Source organism: Pelmatolapia mariae, linkage group LG23, assembly GCF_036321145.2.
Source record: "Pelmatolapia mariae isolate MD_Pm_ZW linkage group LG23, Pm_UMD_F_2, whole genome shotgun sequence".
Taxonomy (NCBI): domain Eukaryota; kingdom Metazoa; phylum Chordata; class Actinopteri; order Cichliformes; family Cichlidae; genus Pelmatolapia; species Pelmatolapia mariae.
The window spans coordinates 43,395,468-43,415,582 of NC_086246.1; the positions used below are offsets into that span (position 1 = coordinate 43,395,468).

The 20,115-nt window shown below is 40.9% G+C and overlaps 2 protein-coding genes across 3 annotated transcripts; one reads left to right on the forward strand and one right to left on the reverse strand.

Moving 5' to 3' along the window:
• Nucleotides 1-525: 525 nt before the first annotated feature.
• On the reverse strand, nt 526-15,476 carry ppat (phosphoribosyl pyrophosphate amidotransferase). Of its 2 annotated transcripts, none has more exons than XM_063466262.1 (11): nt 15,089-15,476; nt 7,327-7,393; nt 6,802-7,008; nt 4,753-4,865; nt 4,514-4,659; nt 4,225-4,297; nt 2,352-2,503; nt 2,141-2,268; nt 1,823-2,044; nt 785-905; nt 526-703 (listed from the first exon to the last, which is right to left on the reverse strand). In XM_063466262.1, exons 1-11 carry the CDS (start codon nt 15,214-15,216, stop codon nt 531-533), a joined length of 1,530 nt encoding a protein of 509 aa, XP_063322332.1. In that variant the 5' UTR covers nt 15,217-15,476; the 3' UTR covers nt 526-530. The 2 variants fall into 2 exon arrangements, with proteins under 2 accessions (XP_063322332.1, XP_063322331.1); XM_063466261.1 differs by having other exon boundaries at nt 4,225-4,300.
• On the forward strand, nt 7,765-19,186 carry paics (phosphoribosylaminoimidazole carboxylase, phosphoribosylaminoimidazole succinocarboxamide synthetase). The gene is made up of 15 exons (XM_063466258.1): nt 7,765-8,231; nt 8,476-8,973; nt 9,053-9,112; nt 9,206-9,805; nt 10,617-10,694; nt 10,944-11,101; nt 15,860-15,899; nt 15,973-16,170; nt 17,178-17,356; nt 17,445-17,624; nt 17,736-17,849; nt 17,935-18,018; nt 18,223-18,403; nt 18,490-18,648; nt 18,898-19,186. Exons 1-15 carry the CDS (start codon nt 7,862-7,864, stop codon nt 19,062-19,064), a joined length of 3,066 nt encoding a protein of 1,021 aa, XP_063322328.1. The 5' UTR covers nt 7,765-7,861; the 3' UTR covers nt 19,065-19,186.
• The last annotated feature ends 929 nt before the right edge of the window (nt 19,187-20,115 follow it).

Consider the following 20,115-nt stretch of genomic DNA (forward strand, 5'->3'; position numbering starts at 1 on the left):
GGAGAATGTAGCTATTTAAAAAAAAAAAAAGTACGTGTTGTCATTGTAGTTATTGTTTATTATTCATACATCATATTCCTGTATTGTTCAAATTTAAGAAAACAGCCCAAAACCCAAACAAAACAGTTTTTCTAAGTAAATAATAGAAATAAAGATGATTTAATGTTTTGGTCAGTTATCGTGTGCACTTTTTCTGGCATGGCAAATTCTGATAACCTTGATTGTAAATGCTTGGAATACATATGGAAATCTACTTTTCAAATAAATGCAGCTGCAAAACAAAAACATACTTGTGTGGTAAGAAATACACACCTGGAATTAGTCACATCCAGGAACAGGAAAAGAAAAAAGCTTAGCCACCACAGGTGAGAAAAAGCAACACTTTCAGCTTCCTAAGGTTCTGAACAAATTGACCTTTTGTAGTTGTGTAACATCTTAGTGTTCTGACTGGCAATGTTGAGATAAACCATATGTTGAACAGGTTTTTTTTGTTTGCAGCACCATCCACAGTGCTACTGTTGGTGCAGCAGTTACCACTCCAGCTCCACTGGATATTTCCCAGTCAGACAGGCAGTGCAGTGGCCCGCTTTCCTGTTGGACTTGTTATTGGAATTAATTTTGTCCTTTTCAATATGGAAAGCAATACCCTCCTGGACAGCAGATACGAGGCCCTCCACAGTCAGATATTTAACACTGTCAGCACCTGTAAACAGCGTTAGCATTAACACAAGCTTTTGTTCTGATCAGGCAAAGAAATGAATGGTAGAAGTGCATTTTTAAATACCAATATAACCAGCAATGTCCTGAAACTCCGGCTTGTTGGCAATGAGCTCCTCCTTGGTTGGGATGTTGATGCCCATGTAGCAAGGGAACCTGATTGGTGGAGAAGCCACCCTGATGTGGACCTGTCCAGAAGAATAATTAGGTTACTATAAACACAAAGTTAGTGTGTGACTATATTCTGGTCACACACAGTTAGGTCCCCTTTTCAGGAGCAATATTTGTTCTTCAAATGGTCAGCAATAACAAAAAAACAAAACTTATCTCCTGTTAACTCAGGAGACAATGATTATTTACCTTTACTAAATGTGGCAAAAATGTAGCATTTATCTCTCCTTCTATACACATCAAGCACTTGATGTGTATAGAAGAAGAGACAATAAAGTGTTGTATGAATGTTTGGTTAAAATGTGAATTATAGTTCAGATCAGATTGACCAATAGGCCCAAAAATGATGAATGAGAGTATGTGATGTTACTCATGCCATAAATCTGATTAGGGACAGATTTTCATAAAAATGTTTTATCAGACGCGGGGCTTGGCCCAACTTTTAAAAAATCCAAAAGTTAATCACTTCCTATCTTTAGTATTACAAGATTAGATATTCCCAAATAAACATGCATCAATGAAATAACTGGAATGTTCAAGAAAATACCCCCAAAATTTGGATCCAGATATCCTGGATTTGGAGTTTTAATTCATGCATAGTGTGGAGGGAATTTTCTGTCTTATTGGAAATACAGTCTCAGACTGCTCTTGTGGTACGCCTGCTTTTTTGAGTTGACAGTTAATGAGCCTAATATTTTCTATGAACTCCTAATGTAAATATAGTACGCAATGTGACAAACACATGGGCTTTTTTTCACTTTTTTCCACTTACTGCCATTAAAAAAACTCTCCAGTTTTATGTTACTTTCCTGTGCTTCTAGTCTACTTACAGTCTGAATTATCAGACAATCCGAACCAACCAGTTTCTGAGCCACTCTGCCAAAATGTTGTGTGTGCTATATCAACAACTATTGCCAAACGCTATTAAACGAACCTCTTTGGCACCCGCTTCCTTCAGCAGCTTAATAATAGGGGAAATTGTGTTGCCTCTGACGATGGAGTCATCAATGAGCACCACTCGTTTCCCAGCAAAGTTGTCCGTCAGTGCTCCAAACTTCTTGGCCACTCCTAGCTGCCTCAAGCGGGTGTTTGGCTGGATAAAAGTTCTTCCAACATAGCGGTTTTTACACAGAACCTCAATGTATGGAAGACCAGACTGTGAGAAGAAGACAGAAGAAAAGCTAGTGAGACTGCAAGTCCACCCGGTATATTATAACATTACTGAGGTGGAGCAGACACACTGTAGACAGACCTGCTCAGCGTAGCCCAGAGCAGCAGGGGTTGCAGACTCTGGCACAGTGCTGACAACGTCTGCATCAGTCGGAGACTCGATGGCCAACTGCCGCCCACATCGCTGTCTGACAGTATAGACCATCTGCCCTGTAGTACATTGATATTTCAGTATTACTACATTTAAGAAATTAGTAATCAGTAAGTGTGTTACCCATAATAAATATGCATACCTTCGAAAATAGAGTCTGGTCTGGCAAAATAAACATATTCAAAAATGCAGAAGGCTGGGAGGTCTCCCTCAGGTCGGGGCACAACACTCAGAGATTTGACACCATGTCTGGATATCTGGACTATCTCTCCTGGCAAGACCTCTCTGTAGTACCTGTTAATCAATAACGACAAAGAAATATAATGAACGGATGGACTCAAGGAACACCATTTCACTGTTCATGCATTCAGATTCAGAAGAATTTATTTATCCCCAAGGGGCAATTAAGAGACAGACCTTGCCGACCGTACATAAAATACACAAACATCACATTGGGGAGACAGGTCAGGCTAGGTAGCTGGCCGGTCAGCCGCACGAGCAGCGACCCGGAACCGAACAACAATGGAAAATGCACAACATGAGGAAAGACGAGGAGAAAAAAAGAACTCCCCCCAGACTGAGCTCCAACAGGGAGATCAGTTTGAGAACAGAAAAAAAACACCTCAGCACATAGCACATTAATCATCACATCTCACAACACAGAAGACATAAGCTTCGAAGGCGTTTGGGGGGGGGGTGGGTGAGTGTAGGTCTGTGTCAGTGTACATGCGTATGCGTGCGTGTTCCGTGTTCAACCGAGAGAAAGTGTCCCTTCACCCGGTTAAGCAAAAGTCAACAATATTCGGTCGACGCGGGAGACCTTGAATGAGGAGGGAGAGAGTCATAACAGTCTTATTACCTAATGGAGAATTATTATTCCCGTCAGCTTTTGCCTTGAGCATCCAGCTGGCACCAGGGGGGCCACATGAGATGAAGATGGTAGCTGTTTTGGTTAGTGCGAACAAACTGCATCCAATTTTACAGTTGGTCTAATGTCACTGGTCACCAGGTCTCTCAATTCCCGTTCTTCTTCAAGATGTTATCCATATAGCAGAGCCATGAGCTTCTTCATCATGTCGGCCAGCCTTGTGGGATTTTGAACAGCTGTAGCCGCTTCTTGTTCTTCGATAAGCCAGGTCCGAGCCAGCTCCAATCAGCCAGAACTCTGTTACCGTAGTTCCGAATTGGTAGATGTTGTTCAATGTCCTCCATCGAGAGTGTCGCCAGACACACGACGCAACCGACCATCAAGTATCCGGCAGCAAACGTCTCCCAAGCCCAGGAGGGTGTCAATTCCGTTAAGGGACCAGTTGATCAAATCCATAATTCTTCTTTATGTTTTTAGAGAACAAGTCTGGGAGACTCTCTTAGGGTTAGAGAATAAGCGAGACTATACAAAGGACATGAGAAGCCAAGCAGGAAAGATAATGGAAAAGGAGAAAGTGCGACTGCATCCATCAAGAGCCAAGAGAAGAGATGCATTTTGGTAAGGATAAAATATTTTTGGAAGAAAACCCATTAAGTTTTTTCCTGTCATATTTTAGACCTGATTACAGACCAAAATCACTGGGTGTGCATCAAAAGCTATGTGGTTACCGCTGGGAAACCCCAGAACTATTATGATGGTCATTGAATCACGTCTTTACTAGAATATACTAAGGTGTCAAAACTAGGGCTGTCAGCATTAAACGTGTTACTCGTTAACGGAGATATGCTGCGTTAACGCGGTTTTGCCGTCAACGTAATTTTAATGCAATTAATGCTGACAGCCCTAGTCAAAACTTGTCATTTAGGTTACAGGAATGTTATCGAAAGCTATCTTTATGGGAAAAAAAAAAAAGAGTAAAGCGCCAAAATAGAAAAAAAAAAAAAAGTACTCGTGGCCTAAGGCAAATGATATGAAACCTTTGGGAAAGAAAGAAAAATAAAAAATAAGGTTATAAAAATAATTTACACCTGGCATTACGGTTCCTGTTATACTAAAGAATACTTTTGCAAAGGTAACAAATGCTTACTTGGCACCAATCGACTGGAAGCTGCACGACTCTGATGACACAACCCACCCCTCAGTGTCTTCCTCTTGAGCGCCTGCTTAAAAAAAACAAGAATCAAGTTAATCATTCACCAGCTTACACATCTGACCTCTGACAAAATCAAAAGGGCCAAAAGCTCTGCTGCAACCATTGACCTCTCGTGAGGCGTCCTTTTTATCAGTAAAGCTAGTCTTTTGGAAGCAAACATGCCTGTGTTCTGCAGTTGCACTAATTCTGATGCAACTGTCACATGCAACAAATGTGTAGATACCTGGACTGTGCAGTTTAGAGATGGGAACAAGCTGCCCAATGCACAGTGGCCTATTTCCATAAGGGTCACGCACTGCGTAGATTACATCTTTGAACATGACCAGCAGTGAGTATGATGTTGGCGTTTCAGTCATGAGGTTTTTAATTCTACAACAAATAAACAAAACAAATAAAAACAGTATTAAAGTAATGTAAAGCAAAAATATTTATGCTTATGTATCATTAGGTCACAACAGTCACCTGGCAACCCAGTCAGGTGAGTCTAGCTCCTCCATAGGAGGAGTCAGTGCCAGCAGCTGGGTGATGAGCTCGCTGTCTGAGCTGGTGGAGAGGCCGACGCCATGGCGCATCACCTACAAGGCACATTTATAGTGACTGATTAATTATGGAATAATGTTATTTTCTGTGTAAATAGCAGTCTTTGGAAAATTTTATAATGGAAATGGTTGTCACACCCCTGCCCTCAAAGAGCCACTCAACAGCCACGCTGGGAAAGAGACACAGGCCAATCATGTTGTTGCACTGACGTCTAGACTCGGCTGATGTTCATGATAGTTTTAACTGTGCTTTTAACTGCTATATAATGACACGAAGATATACATACAAGTTTACTTATTGTTTTTCCTTCAATTATTACATCTATAATGTGTGTCAGGATTATGGAGAAAAGTGTTTTGTCTTTTTGTATTTTACATTTTTTTTCTAAATCAGTCCTGCTTTTACGTCTCAGCGGCCATCAAAATGAAATTTATGGCTTTTTCAGATCAGATAAAGCTACTTTAAGATTCTGGCTTGTCACAAGAGGTTGGCATAGGGGGTAGCGCCACATGTTTAAGTTGGCAGAGTTTTATGCCGGATGACTTCCTTGATGCACAAAGAGGATTTGTGTCTCTGGCTGGAAATGAAACATTGACCTTTACTTGCCAACTGAATGTTATCAACTAAATCATTTTTAAAATAATTGTCCACATAATCACCTGAAGCAGTTTCCAAGATGGCTGCTGAGCATAAAGCACAACTGAGAGTATGAAGTTAATCCATTGGTCTATTGATGATCTATTTCACCGACCAGTTCAATAGGTAGTACCCATATTCCATATAAAGGTCTGGCTTGTCTTAAAAAACATATACATACATAGTGATCAAGAAGTGCATTCGAGAAGGGACGTTGATGTGATCCAGCTAGACTGAGCATGTTTCAGTGCCACTTATGAATAGAGATACTGACTTCTTGTTAGGAAAGGGGGAGGCAGTCTAAATTTACCTAAAGAATAGGACTTATTTGATGTAAAGCTTTAAATTTCTTTCTGAAAGGTTAGTTATGTATAATTGGTTAAAAACCAAATCCAGCTGACAAGGTCTGCGTAAAAAAAAATCTTATTAATTCATCGTAATTGGTCAACTAGATATATAATATAATATAAAGTGCATGGATTGTCATAAGATTCCTTTATGAAAAAAAAAAAAAAAAAGACGACAGTTATAAATATGCACTCAGTGAATGTGCAGGTTTGTATGAAAGCATAATCATAGAAATGGCAGTGCCAAACGAGCAGATTATAGTAATACAGCTTTCTCAAGATCCACTTATACAACCAGCATGAGTAAGTGTCTCAAGTCACCTTTGACAAGGTAAATGTAATCCATTTACTGAACCATCAGAGTGATGGCAGAACTTCAAAAAGCCTGTTTGAGCGTTAAGACTTTTGAAATTTGGAGTGAAGTTTAAGAGAGCAGTTAATGATTTGGTACTGATTTTTCATGGCAAATAATGTGTGGACTTCTCACTCAGTGCACATACTCGTAAATATAATCAAAACGTCCTGTGTATTTTAGCCTCAGATTGGAAGAGAGGTTGCTGAGAAAGGTGAGAAAAAGAGAGGATGGGAACACATTTGTTAAATTATGAGTAAAATCAGTTTAATATAGGTTACATTTTATAGATTGTTTTGGGGGGGGGGGGGGGGGGGGGGTTAGATTTTCAGCCTGAAATGTTCTTAAGAGATATACATTTTAAAAAGTTATTCATTTTGTAACTGCAGATACAAATTCTTTTGAGAACGCAAAGCACTTAATAGTCAAACAAATCCTTTGACTGGATGATGGATGCAGCTCTGGTATGTGAAAGTGTTGGCATCCAGCCCATAACCTTCGTTAAGATTGGATATAGCAAATAAATATTTCAGCAGAAAGAAAATCTGTGTGTGTATGTGTGTGTTCAGTTCATTATTTTTATGTCACATTGATATGCGCAACATTCAGCGTGGACAAGCAGAGCCCCCTCCTCACCTTTTTCCGCAGGGCATGGGCATTAACCAGCTCTCCATTGTGTGCTACAGCAATCTTGCCATGCAGTGTATCCACCACAAAGGGCTGGCAGTTCTGCAGCTCTGAAATCCCAGTGGTTGAATAGCGTGTGTGGCAAATGCCGAGGTTACCATAGCGGAGTTTAGTGAGAGCCTCTGGTGAAAAAGCGGTGCTCACTAATCCCATTCCCTATAAAATGACAACATTACTCTGTGAAGGTTTTAACTTGCACAAAAATATTTTAAAATAAATAGAAAGTGATGTTAAAAAGCAGAAAATTAGCAAACATTAAGGATGTCTGAAGGCTTTAAAACAAGTCTGTAAAGGCCAAATATTAAAGTGCTCAGTGTGATTCTGACCAGCTGTGTTGTTTAGATGTAACTGTGCCAAATGGAAATATATTCAGGAGGCAACCCAAATACGTCCTGGGTCTGTTTTTGAGAAGCTGGGTTAAACTGTGCTTCTGTTTTATCATACAAGAAGCTTCTGATCATGATTCACTGTTACCTTGTGTGCTGTGTACGTGGGTGGACTGGCTCCATTACTTGTGACAATCCCAGCACTTTCCTGCCCCCTGAGTAGACACACACACACACACACACACACACACCCAACATTACAGTGTAAATTTTCATGTATTAGTGGGAAGTGTGTTTTTTGCATGAATGATTTCTGTTTCTTCTCTGCAAGAATAAACCTGAGTCAGTTACGGTTGCCTTGAGGCAAATCAAAACTGGTTTAACGAGGGCCAAATGGAGCAGAAACAAAATCCCCCCCAAAAAAAGGAAAAAGCAGATTTGCTTCCCTGCGGTGAGGCTGCCATATATGGAGAGTCGCCTTGCTGCAGTTTCAATCCATTACCAAGCTGCTTCTCAGATTACACTTAGTCCCGCCCCCTCAGCACACAGCTTAAGCCAGTGGTGAGGCTGCTTTTCAGCATGAAGGCGTTGCTTTCAGGCTTAACCGCCTGGTTGCCTAGGGAACCGGGCAGCAGAGACAGACAGGCTGGGGGAAAAGAAAGCGTTTCCAGGTCAGCTCAAACATGGAGAGAGGAGCAGAGAGACAAAGAGGAGGTGATAGTGAGGTGGGGGAGGAAAAAGGCTCAGTGGAGAGGCAGTGGGGGGAAGCAGAAGTGCTGGCTCTACTCTCAGTGTGGGACCAGGTTGGAGCTCAGCACGTAGTAGAGAGCAGAAGCACATTTGAGGTGATTTCAGAGCGTCTGAGGAGGCTCAGTGTTGTGCGCAGCTGGAGGGAGTGTCAGGCCAAATGCAGAAGCATGAGACTTCAGAGCAGGAAGGCTGACGCAGGCACATCGGCAAACTACAGCCAAGGAGTGGAAGAAAGGCCGCTTGAAAGGCCATGGGAGGAAGAAGATGTGGATAATCAAAGAAGAATCTACCCAGTCCAAGAAGGTAAACATGTTCAACACCAACTGTACTATTGATGATAACAACATGACTTTTTCACCTTGGGAAAAAACAAAACAAAACAAAAACTGGCATCCAAGGATAAACAGACATGCTAGTTAAAACTATTTTTAGCTTGCTTGTGCTAAAAACTAATTCAAACACTTACATAAAAGTCATCTTGTTTTTCTTTGGGTTTTTTCCAAATCAACATTTAGCCAAAATTTACAATGTTTTCATGTGTGCACAGGAATGAAGACTCGATTTCATTCAGCTGTTTCTTACTCTACTAATGTGGCTGAAGAGGGAGGCCGCCACTGGACGGATGACGAGGTTAGAGCGCTGCTGTGCGTCTGGGCTGACCGCAACATTCGGGAACGTTTGAAATGCACGCTGCGCAACAAATCCATATTCCAAGAGATGGCTCGTCAAATGCAGAAAAACTTTGGGGTGATACGGAACTGGAAACAATGCCGTACAAAATACAAGAATTTGAAATATGACTATAAGACTGCTAAAAGTGCACACGCTGCGGGAGGCAGCAGTGCAGGAAGCCCGGGGAAATACATGAAGTTTTTTGATGAAGTGGAGGCCATTCTACTGGACAAAGGACTGGAAAATGGAACCAGGGAAATGCAGAAGAGACTATATGATGGTGAAATGGAAGCAGGGAGGCTACAAACGGCAGCAGGCCACACAGGGCAGATAACGGGCTCTGAGAGTGAGGTGGTCATCGAAATTGATGATGGTAAGCATCGAGTTTGCAAGCAGTTGTTTTAGATTCAAGGCTTCGTGAAAATAATTTTCTTATGTATTTATCATTTAAGATGACAACAGTGACGATTACGACATGGATGGAGAAATGGAAGTAAAATGGAGAAGTACAGGTATGCCAAAAAAGAAAAATCTGCCAAATCACCCGTGGAGTTTAGCAGCATAATTAAACTTTTCCTTCCGTATCTGTTCTTCTTTTATCCCAGACGCCCATCTAGCACACACAGACTCCAGCTCTGACCAGTTCCAAGTAGTCACAGTGTCGGACACGGGTCGAAACTGGAGCGACCAAGAGGTGCGAGCCCTGATCCAAGTCTGGTCGGATGAGCGCATACGCAGGCAGCTGGAGAGCTCAACCAGAAAGAGGGACATCTTTGTCCAGATCTCGAACAGATTAATGCAGCAAGGCATTGAACGTGACTGGAAACAGTGCCACACCAAGTACAAGAACCTCAAGTATCTCTACAGGTCCCTTCAAAGGGGCAAGACTGACGAAGCTGACCCGAGACGCCTCATGAGGTTCTATGAAGAAGTGGACTCCATTATGAATCGCACGGCTAACGACTCTCTGCGAGACACAGGCGCAGCCGAGTCTGCAGATTCAGGCGGACTTACTATATCTGACAACTGTGATGAGAAAAATCACGTGGACGGCAATTTGACAAACACGAGGAGAGCTGTGGAGGACAAAACCTGCACCTCTGATTCAGACTTATCAGTAACCATCGAGGCTACATCAAATACTTATGAGTCGAAGCGACATAAAATTAAGGAGCATTATCTGGATCAAGAACACATGTTGATGAGTGAGCTGATCATTTAATCATCATTATTATCAGCATGAATTAGATGAAAAAGATTACATAATGCTTTCAGTGGCCAGTTACCATGAGTAAGATAATCAAGCAGGACCACCATGGATAGCCAAAAACAAATGTTTTTTTGTTTTTTAAACATTATCTCTTAAAATTTTTTCCATAACCTTATATATAAAAATATATATATATATTACTTAGTATTCTACCTAAACCCTTAAAATCTATAAAGAAAATGTGGTTCAGTAACCTGACCCTTTAATGCTGAATAGACTTGAAGGTAGAGGGAAATCAATGCAATTTTTCAAAAACACAAAACAAACCAATGACATTTAGTTCAGGGTTCTCCCTGGCTCACAATAGACTTTTCTTGGTTTATGACACATGTATGCAAGATTAGCCCCAGCAAAGTCCAGGCACTGAGTCTGTTACCAAATGTGATAGAAAATGCACAGATTTCTAACCATTTTATTAGAAATCAATCAATGCATCGGCTGAACTTGAGGTTCAGTATCTTGCCCAAGGATACTTCAATGTGCAGATGAGAGAATTCGGACATCAAACCAACAACTTTCCAATTAGTAGACAACTTGGTCCAACTTGAGCTACAGCCACGCAGGAAGCAGTTTTAAAATATATTATAATTATTATTATTATATTTTAAAAATTTTATTTAAAAAGGAGTCCCGAGGTAGTCTTAAGCCAGTCTTACTATGTTTAGTAGCAAGACAATTCTTTTCTTTTGTAGCAAAAAAAGCATATTTATATTTTTGTATCTGCCTTTAATATTATATTTTTGCAGGTGCTTCTGAGAGTGTGCTGGAAAGACAGGATATTACTTCAACACACAGAAGAATCAAGAGGAAAGCTGTGGATGAAGGTCTGAAATATGTCTCCTTCTGTAATCACTTTTAATGTCACATGACATCCGCAATTGACTGAAGCTTTTGTAATCTTTGTCTAAGTCCCATGATGTGCCATGGCGCCTCATAATTAAATTATGGATAAGGATATGGTCATGACTGCTAATAAAATGCACAACTCACATAACCCTATTAGGAGCTAACATGTTACACTAGTAGTACTTAAAAAGTAAGTTAATGTAAACCTTTGTCCTTCTTATTTCCAGACCCTGGACTGCACACACCACTAAAAAAGCTGAACATTGTGCCTCTCGTTGCTGAAAGACTCCACACCCAGTGTAAAGAAGAGCAGGACCATATTCCAATAATAAAGATCAACTCAGTCTGTTCAATGGCCACCCCTGCTTCGTCGCCAGAATTACAGGTAACATATACTGATCTCATGTGACCATTACAAAACTGAGGTATTTTTGAAATAATAAAAGCTGTTGTGGCAACTTTTTAAAAGCTACTCCAACTACTTGATAAATCGAGTGACAGATTATTTGGCGACCATTGTGATAATCAAGTTAATCATTTTTCAAATAAAAATGCCAAAAATTAAAATTATGATTGCAAACTTGAACATGTTTAGATTTTAGATTGTTTCAGATTGCAAAAACAAAGATTAATTGATTAATGCATATATCATAAAAAACAAAAGCTGCAGCTCTATGCTTTTATGAATGAAAACTGTTATGTCTTAAGGGTTATTCACTAATCCATGTCAGAAAATCCCAGAAAGTTGATTTTCTTCATCTGGTCACAGCATTTTCAATGGAAATGTTTCATCGCTTATCCAAGTGACTTCTTCAGTATCGGCTGACTGCAGTTTCCCACAACTTTAACAGTACAGTACTTGAGCAGTACAGCTGCATAACAACCGAAACCAGCACCATCGACTAACAATGAGCCACAAATTCAGTTTCATGGTTGTTAGTATGCAAACTGTCATGACCATTGGTAGCATGAGTACCATTTAGAGAGTGTTAGGAATTGGCTGCAATCACATCACTCCAAGATGATGAACAATAGATCAAAGATGTCATCCCCTTTTCACATAACGGCTCCCCACTCAAACCAGGATGTGCACATTGTCACTGAAAGAGTGGCCACTGGCCTGTAGGTGTAAACAGCCCTGGCCTGATGAGCTAGCTCTTCTGCGCTGTGCAATCTGCTAACCTCAGGTTGTCGGGTTGGCTTTCTAAATTCAATTAAATTGGGGAAAAAAAGAATAATATATTAAATTGCAAGCTAGATGAAGGAAACCAGGCTTTTTGGTTCATGAAGACATTTCACCTCTCATGCGTGAAGCTTTTTCAGTTTCAAAAACTGTCCCAAGTATTTTAACCCTTAGTGGGGTTGTGCCCTTGGAGGTTGTCCTGAGGATCGTTGACCCACCCGGTTTCTATGCAAGTCGTTAAGGGTCACATCAGTTGAGCTGACATGAGACTAAATGGATGGGTTATTTCGGTCACAAGACCTAAGTGTGAATTCTAATTGGGACAGCTTCATGAACCAAAAAAGAAGTCCAGTTGCCTTCAGCTCAATAACTTAAAACTAGCATGGTCTCAACAACTGTATCGAATATTTCATCAGAACCAAGACTGTGGCAATCATGATATCTTTTCAGAAAAGCTGCTTGATAAAATGTTGCTAACAACAGTGACACTTTAAAAGGTGTTTTGTGTTTCCACTGTACCAGAGTCGATGAGAAAACAAAAAATTGCTACCTGCTAGGAAATCAAATCTGGCTTTTATGAGTGTAGACTCAAAAATTGTACAAAAGAAAGAAAAAAAGAATGAAAAGAAAAGCTATTGAGTAGTGTTTTGCTCAGTGTGTGCTCAAGAAGAACAGAAGAAAGCGAGGCCTTCATTGCTTAAGAATGTATGCTTCAAGTATTTAGCCCGAGAATATTGAGCTTCAAGAGGTCATGCTTGGTATATCAGAAACCTGTGCCAACTTCTTAAACACAAGGCAGAAGGTAAGACAGCCTTTCAGAAATGGCTAAAGACACAGCATGAATTACGCCAGTCCTATGATGTAGAACGAACTGTCAGGATGCAGGAGATCAGTTTGGAGAGCTACAATGTCTCAATATTTCTCTCCAAAGAACGTCACAAACCAACTCTGGTATGCAGGCTGTCTGTCGAGTCCCACACTGAGGCAAAAAAGGCAAAACAAATGATGCTTTCCAAAGCCTTTTTGAGAAGGCATCTACCATTGTGGTAGATCACAGTGCCACAAATCAGGCAACCACCCAAGTAAGTGATTGATGTTTTTCACACAGCTTGCAAAGCATTTCAGCAAAATGGTCTACTGACACTAGAAACTGGAGAAAACCCTGCTTATTGGAAAAATAGATTCTGTGGTAGATGAATATCCAGAAATAGTCCTGCCCGTGTTCAGGCTTTACTACCCATTCAGTCCCAGGACAGAACCTGTAGAAATATAGGTTTTGCAGCAGAGTTTAAGATTGTTGTTTATTATAACATTCACCTCCTCTGAATCAGGAAGGCACTTTACTGCGCTGAGCAAGTGGATGACCTGGCTGCATTCAGAAATATATAGCACTTTGTCATAACCACCAAAAAAAGCTGGTTATCCCAAAAAGAAAGTTAGTGTGCAAAGAAGCATGTGGCATATTTGGTGCTTTTATATGAAGTAATCCAATGCCCACTCAGAAAGAGTTGAGTGCTTGGTTGCCAGAACATTGTAGAGAACCATGGCGTGGCTGTGGCTCTTTACACTTAACACAGCAATCCTTCCCTGGGATCCTCTTAAGAATAACATGTCCCTCTAATATAGATAGCTAAGGGAATGTTCCATTTTGAAAACCAATAACACTGCAAGAATTATTACAAAACATTAGGGATTAAATACAGTTAAATTATGCTATAGCAATCAAATGGCTGAGTACTCTCCAATACTGGAACAACAAATTCATACATATGTTTTTTGGTTTTATACAAAGTGATTTTTTTTTGTTGTCCACAGTGTTGAATCTAAACTTATGCACATGTACATTTATATAGCTAAACCTTAGGAAATATGCAAAGCTCGCTGTTATTCTTGCCTTAGCAATGCATTTACACATACATACGTTTTTTTTATAGTTTTCGCTAGACATTGGCTGCTCTTTCACTCATTTTCAGTGTAGACCTTGTCACTGAGAATTCTTCACTCTTCGTGTTTTTCATTTTTCAAATGTTTGACCCATGTCAAAGAACAAGAAATGGTGTGTGTGTGTGTGTGTGTGTGTGGGGGGGGGGGGGGGGGGGGGGACTGTCAAAGGACCTAAGAGATGTATTTGGTCCTTCAGCTGCTTCATGTAGTGCTCACTGAATCCCGATCAGAAATCGTGGTCAGTGGGAGGGTGGCTGTAAAGACGTCATTCTTAAGGAGGGGAAACATGGAGGAAAAGCTGAGGTATGCCAAATAACACAAGAACTGGACTGAAAAATCAGTGGCGACAGGTCTGATGTGATTAATTCATATTCAATTGTTGGTTCAAACTGCCATCAGTGTGTTCAAAAAAAGCAAGAGGTACAATAGAGAGCCATCTTTAAAACACAGTGGAGGCTCTATCATGGTTTGGAGCGCCATTTCAGCCCCTCAAACCTGTCAAACCTGATTCAATTATAATAAAGAAAAATACTGACAGATTTTGATCTAGCAAGGTGAGGAAGCATCTGATTGATGCCTCATTTTTCAGCACAGCAGTGATTCCAAACACACTGCCAGTGCAGGAAAAGCATACCTGGACAGAAAAAAAACACACAATGAAACATGGTCAGTCATGGATTGGCCTCTCCAGAGCCCAGCCTCAACATTTTTAAAGCAATGTGGGATCACAGAATTGACAGACTGACAGAAAACAGAACAAGGGGAAAAAAACATCCAAAGAAAAACTTTGAATGTCCTTCAACAAGCCTGGAGAACTAGTGTCAAAGGCTACTTACAGAAGTTACAAGAAAGTTTCCGTAAGAGAATTCAGGTTGTGTTGAAGAATAAAGGTTGTCATACTAATATTTGCTTTGACGCTCTTTAGAGTAGTAAAAACTCAGTTTTTGTCTTATACAGCCTATTTCTGTGCATATTTAAAACGTCGCTACCGCTTTTTTTCTAATTTTCCTGCAAAATATAAAGAAATGGGGGGTGGGGGTCAATATTTTTGCACAATACTGTATATGCATAACGGTTGCTTTCTGCAAAAAAAATCACATCTTGCATTTTTGTTTTTCTTGCTCAAGTTTGGGTCAGATTCAAACCAAACATTTCATCTAAAATGCAAAGCTCGGACGTCATTAACTGGTGCGGTAACTTTTCAGTCGTTACAAATGTTGGAGTAACTGGTTTTCCGTTACTTACCTGTGCTGTAACGCCACCAACCCCAAAGTTAAGACCTGAGCCACCTCCAGCTGTGTGGGCCACTCTCCCGCAGCGACACACCCAAAGACTCCGCACTCCTCTCCAATACCCGACTCCTCGAACTCCATGGGCTCGCCTGTCGCCGATGCCTCTCGTATAAACTGCGGGAGTCTCGTGCCTAGTTGTCTGTGAGCAAGAACCGTGCGCGCGCGTGCTTGTATGCGCGCTTGCCCGATACGCGTTCGTGACCAAACACGTGCTTGCAGCGATACAACGTGGTTTGTTAAAACATACCAAACTCAGCTGACACTGCTGAATTGGGCATGAAATCACGAGTAACAGAGTTAAATCAGACTAGACACGTTTTAACCTAACCGGTCCGCCATAACTAAAATCATAACGAATTAAATGAAATACGTGGAATTTTACGAATAATTCTAATCAAACTAATCGATTAGGTCAAAAACCACACTATTTAGTCCTGGTGGAGCTTTTGATAAGACAACATTCTCATCAAAGAGTAAAAGGATGAACTTTGGTAGAAAAACCTCCAAAAGTTTTTTTTCTTTTTTTTACGTCTTGTCTTGATGTTTGAGCGTTTCCCTTTCACGTGGTAACAAATGCGCCGCTGTGATTGGTTGTTTGGATGAGTTGAGAACCGTGATTGGCTCCCGGCGCAAGTATGACACGGCCCACTTCCCCTCCCCGGCTGCCTGCACACCTTCTGCTTCTCAATAAGTTAACTGGCGTGTTTTGTGATTTGTCTTTCAGGACTGTTCAGGATCGACGAGCGCCATGGCATCCACCCCAGGTACTGCACGATCCTTAATACACGTTAGCGCTTAAGTTAGATGTGCATGTTTTAACTTTTTCCTTTTTTTCAGAGTTGAAAGTCGGCCAAAAGCTCAATGAGGGCAAGACAAAACAGATTTTCGAGCTCTTGGACCAGCCGGAACTGGTTCTAGTCCAGTCTAAAGACCAGATCACGGCTGGGAATGCCGTGAGGAAAGATCAGATGGAGGGCAAAGCTGCCATTGCCAACAAAACTACGAGCTGCGTGTTCCAGCTGCTGCAGGAGTCTGGTGAGGACTTATTGAATGTTTGTAGTGGGGGGGAACAGTACTCTGCAGTCTGAGTGGGTCGGGGCAGTTGTGTCAAACTCACCCTGAAGCAACTTTCCCACATGGAGAGAACCGATGTTTGGTAATGTAGGCGCATTAAAGCGCATGTGTATAATTACTGCAGCTCTTTTTGTTTCCATAAAAAGTCCCTTACACTTGGCCAGTATCTAGGCACATTGTTTCTGCAGAAGGTTTTGGGAGCAACAGATTGCATCAAAGGTAGATTGATTCAGTAGAGTTACTGGAAAAAACAAACAAACTTTGGACTCATTGATCTTTTCAGTTTCAGTTAATGTGGGGGCTTAAATGTTAAGAAAATATAAAATGTTTGTCACACTTTGTCAGAGCCCTGGCTCACATATTCAGTTTGCAGGATTTTTCTGAAATTCCACGGGATTTATTTAAATATCTCAGAAGTACATGGTAATCAGTTTTCCACACATGGGAAGCAGTTCGGTTCTTCTCATTTTTGCAACTTTTTAAAAATGACTTATTTTTTTTAACCTTCTGAATGACAATCCACTAAGAACTGAATTTTATGTTGTGTTTCATGGATTGGGGGGGTGAATTGAACAGAAATGACAATCTTGCAAAAATACTTAAATGTGAAGGGCATGCAAGATTTACATGATCCCAAAATTACTTTCCATATTACTTTAATTTATAAGCAATTGGCTATCTGTAACCATCTTGTGTGTGACGCGTAGGTCAGTCAAGCTGTAGTAATGGCTGCCTTGTGACTTGATGTGTTTCCACTTAGAATTAACCAGATCCAACCAACCACATCCCACCCACTTTACCCTAATCAAATATAGGTTTAAATCATGGTAACTTGAAGAGCCACCTGTGTGCCAGTGTATACAAATTAAATAAAATATGTTTTTCTAATCTCACGTGGTTGCAGATATTGGAATTTGTCCATTAGTTTGAGGTTGCTCTAATACCCACCCTTTTTTTTTCCCCCCCAGGCATTAAGACAGCCTTTGTTAAGCAGCACTCAGACACGGCGTTCATTGCATCGCACTGTGAGATGATACCCATTGAGTGGGTATGTCGCAGAGTGGCGACTGGATCTTTTCTCAAGAGGAATCCAGGAGTCAAAGAGGGCTACCGCTTTTCTCCTCTAAAGATGGAGATGTTCTTTAAAGTGAGTCTTCCAGGCGTGCAGTGATTCTCTCGATGCGTTTGCAGTCTGTGAGTGTTGCATGCAAACTCATCAATGATAATGTTTTTAGGATGATGCCAACAATGATCCTCAGTGGTCAGAGGAGCAGCTGCTGGAGGCCAAATTCTGTCTGGCTGGGCTCACTATTGGTCAGTGTGAGGTGGACATAATGAATCGCAGCACTGTGGCCATTTTTGAGATTCTGGAGAAGGCCTGGGCCACTCAGAACTGCACCCTGGTGGACATGAAGGTAGGCTGTGCAGCACCTCCCCCTGCTGGTTAATGTCATATCTTGGTGCAATCACTTTTGTTCTGTACCGACAGCAGAACTACAACTAAGGACTTTTTTCTTTGCTTATAGATTGAATTTGGTGTCAATGTGAGAACTCAAGAGATTGTGCTCGCTGACGTGATCGATAATGATTCATGGAGGCTTTGGCCAGCTGGAGATCGGAGCCAGCAGAAAGATAAACAGGTCATGGATTGACTTGACTTTATTTTCATGCTGATATGAAAAAAAGATACAAGCCTTAAACTGTTTTTTTTCTTCCCATTTGTAGGTGTACAGAGACCTGAAGGAGGTTACCCCAGAGGCAATGCAGATGGTGAAGAGGAATTTTGAGTGGGTCTCTGAAAGGGTCAAGGTACAGCAAACAATTGACTCTAAACTATTCTTTATCTTGTAGGAGTATTGTGCTTTGAATATCTTAACTAACAGACATTGTTTAACATCACAAAAGCCTGCAGCTGCTTTTTATGTAATTCAGGAAAAAACGAGTACAATTTTTCTTTTGAGCAGTCAAAAACTGAAATAAACTGATGATTCAATGGTTTCTGTGCATCTACAGTTGCTGCTGGAGCCCCAGGCAAGCAGCAGGGTGGTGGTTTTAATGGGTTCCACCTCAGACATGGCCCATTGTGAGAAGATAAGAAAGGCGTGCACCTCCTACGGGATCCCCTGCATCCTCAGAGTCACCTCGGCACACAAGGGTCCAGATGAGACACTCCGAATTAAGGCTGAATATGAAGGTGTGCTTTAATATTGACATAATTCAATCTTTATACTGATCTAGGGATTCTTGATAATCTGATAATTTCTCTATGCTTTTTTGCAGGTGATGGGATACCCACTGTATTCGTGGCTGTGGCTGGGAGAAGTAACGGTCTTGGCCCAGTGATGTCTGGTAACACGGCTTACCCTGTTATCAACTGCCCTCCTCTCACTCCAGACTGGGGTTCACAAGATGTCTGGTCATCCCTCCGAATGCCAAGTGGTGAGAAGAGCTCTTTAGAATAGAATACCTTTATTGTCACTATACAGATGTACAATGAGATACAGAGCATCTCCTACTCAGTGCAAACATGTGGGAGAAGAAGGGATTGGGGAGGTGGGGGTGCATAGTTTCTGCAGCACTAAATACATGTTCAGCGTGAATCATACATACTGTTTTAATTTTTTAATTTTCATTTTTTTCCCCTTATGGTAACCAAGTCTTTCTCTACTTTATTTATTTGTCCTGCAGGTCTTGGCTGCTCCACAATATTGTCTCCAGAAGCTTCTGCTCAGTTTGCAGCGCAGATCTTCGGGTTGAGTGACCACCTGGTGTGGTGCAAACTGAGGGCATCCATGCTCAACACCTGGGTGTCTCTCAAGCTGGCTGACAAGAAGTTACAGGCCTGCAGCCTCTGAAGAGCCCAGCGTGCTTTGCACTTTAACACACTGTCTTTGTTTACTATTAAAAACCCATTAACTGTAGATGTTTGTCACACATATCATTCCATTAAGAGACAAATGATTAAAGCTTATATGTATTTCTGTGCATTTTCTTTCTTTAAGACACATTTTTATAAGTTTATATACTCATATTCATGAATCCAATGATAGTTTGGAGATTTTCATGATTTCTTTGAACTTTTGTTTTTCCAAGGTTGTAAGGAGTGCACTTCATATGTCCTTCATGATTTAAAAAAAAAAAAGGTGCAGAGCTTTGAGATAATTACACAGGTTCTAAATTATACACACTGGCTCACCTACATACGTACATATATGAGTGAGTGTATGCATGTATTTTTAAAAAATGGAGTTGAAGGTTCTACAATGTCTTAACAATGCCAAGGCCTGTTAACTCCTTATTAGACCACTTCCCATTGTTGTCACCGTTTGCCTTTCAAGCCTAACACTGTACCAACTGTTGTGTGTTGTGGTGCTACTGTCATGCTCTGGGTCTGTTTTGCTGCCAGCAATACTGGCACATTGCACAAAAGAGATGGAATAATCGACTACTTCAAAATTCAACATCGGCTATATTTAACATCTATATGGTTAAAACTTGGACCCAATTGGATGTTCCGACAGGGCAATGACCCCAAATACGCATTAAAGCTGTTCAAATAATAGATGAAGCAGGCCAACATTAAACTGGTGTAATGGCCTTCCCAAATCCCTGACCTCTCCTCTACTAAAAATGTGCGGACTACGCTTAAAGGCTGGGTTAGTGCCAGTAAATGAACTCTACCAATCCTGCCAATAAGAGTGGTCATATATCCCAACCAGAACTATGTGAGAAGCTTGTTGATGGCTACCAAAAGCCTGGTGAAAGTGCACCTTGCTAAGGGACATTAAATCAAACAGAAGTAGCCATGAAAATCTAACATAAATTGAAAATTGTGTACCCAGTTCCTGTTTTAGATCTATGTTGTACAATCATTCAACCTTGGAAAATGAATAAATTACCAAGACA

Excerpts from the sequence above, each read along its gene's own strand:
- paics (XM_063466258.1), top strand. The coding sequence starts at position 7,862 with ATGGAGAGAGGAGCAGAGAGACAAAGAGGAGGTGATAGTGAGGTGGGG. Across the intron at positions 9,806-10,616 it reads TCAAGAACACATGTTGATGA|GTGCTTCTGAGAGTGTGCTG; the intron begins GTGAGCTGATCA and ends ATATTTTTGCAG. Across the intron at positions 17,625-17,735 it reads GCACCCTGGTGGACATGAAG|ATTGAATTTGGTGTCAATGT; the intron begins GTAGGCTGTGCA and ends CTTTGCTTATAG.
- ppat (XM_063466261.1), bottom strand. The coding sequence starts at position 15,216 with ATGGAGTTCGAGGAGTCGGGTATTGGAGAGGAGTGCGGAGTCTTTGGG. Across the intron at positions 4,660-4,752 it reads TCACCTGACTGGGTTGCCAG|AATTAAAAACCTCATGACTG; the intron begins GTGACTGTTGTG and ends TATTTGTTGTAG. Across the intron at positions 4,301-4,513 it reads CTCTAAACTGCACAGTCCAG|CAGGCGCTCAAGAGGAAGAC; the intron begins GTATCTACACAT and ends GTTTTTTTTAAG.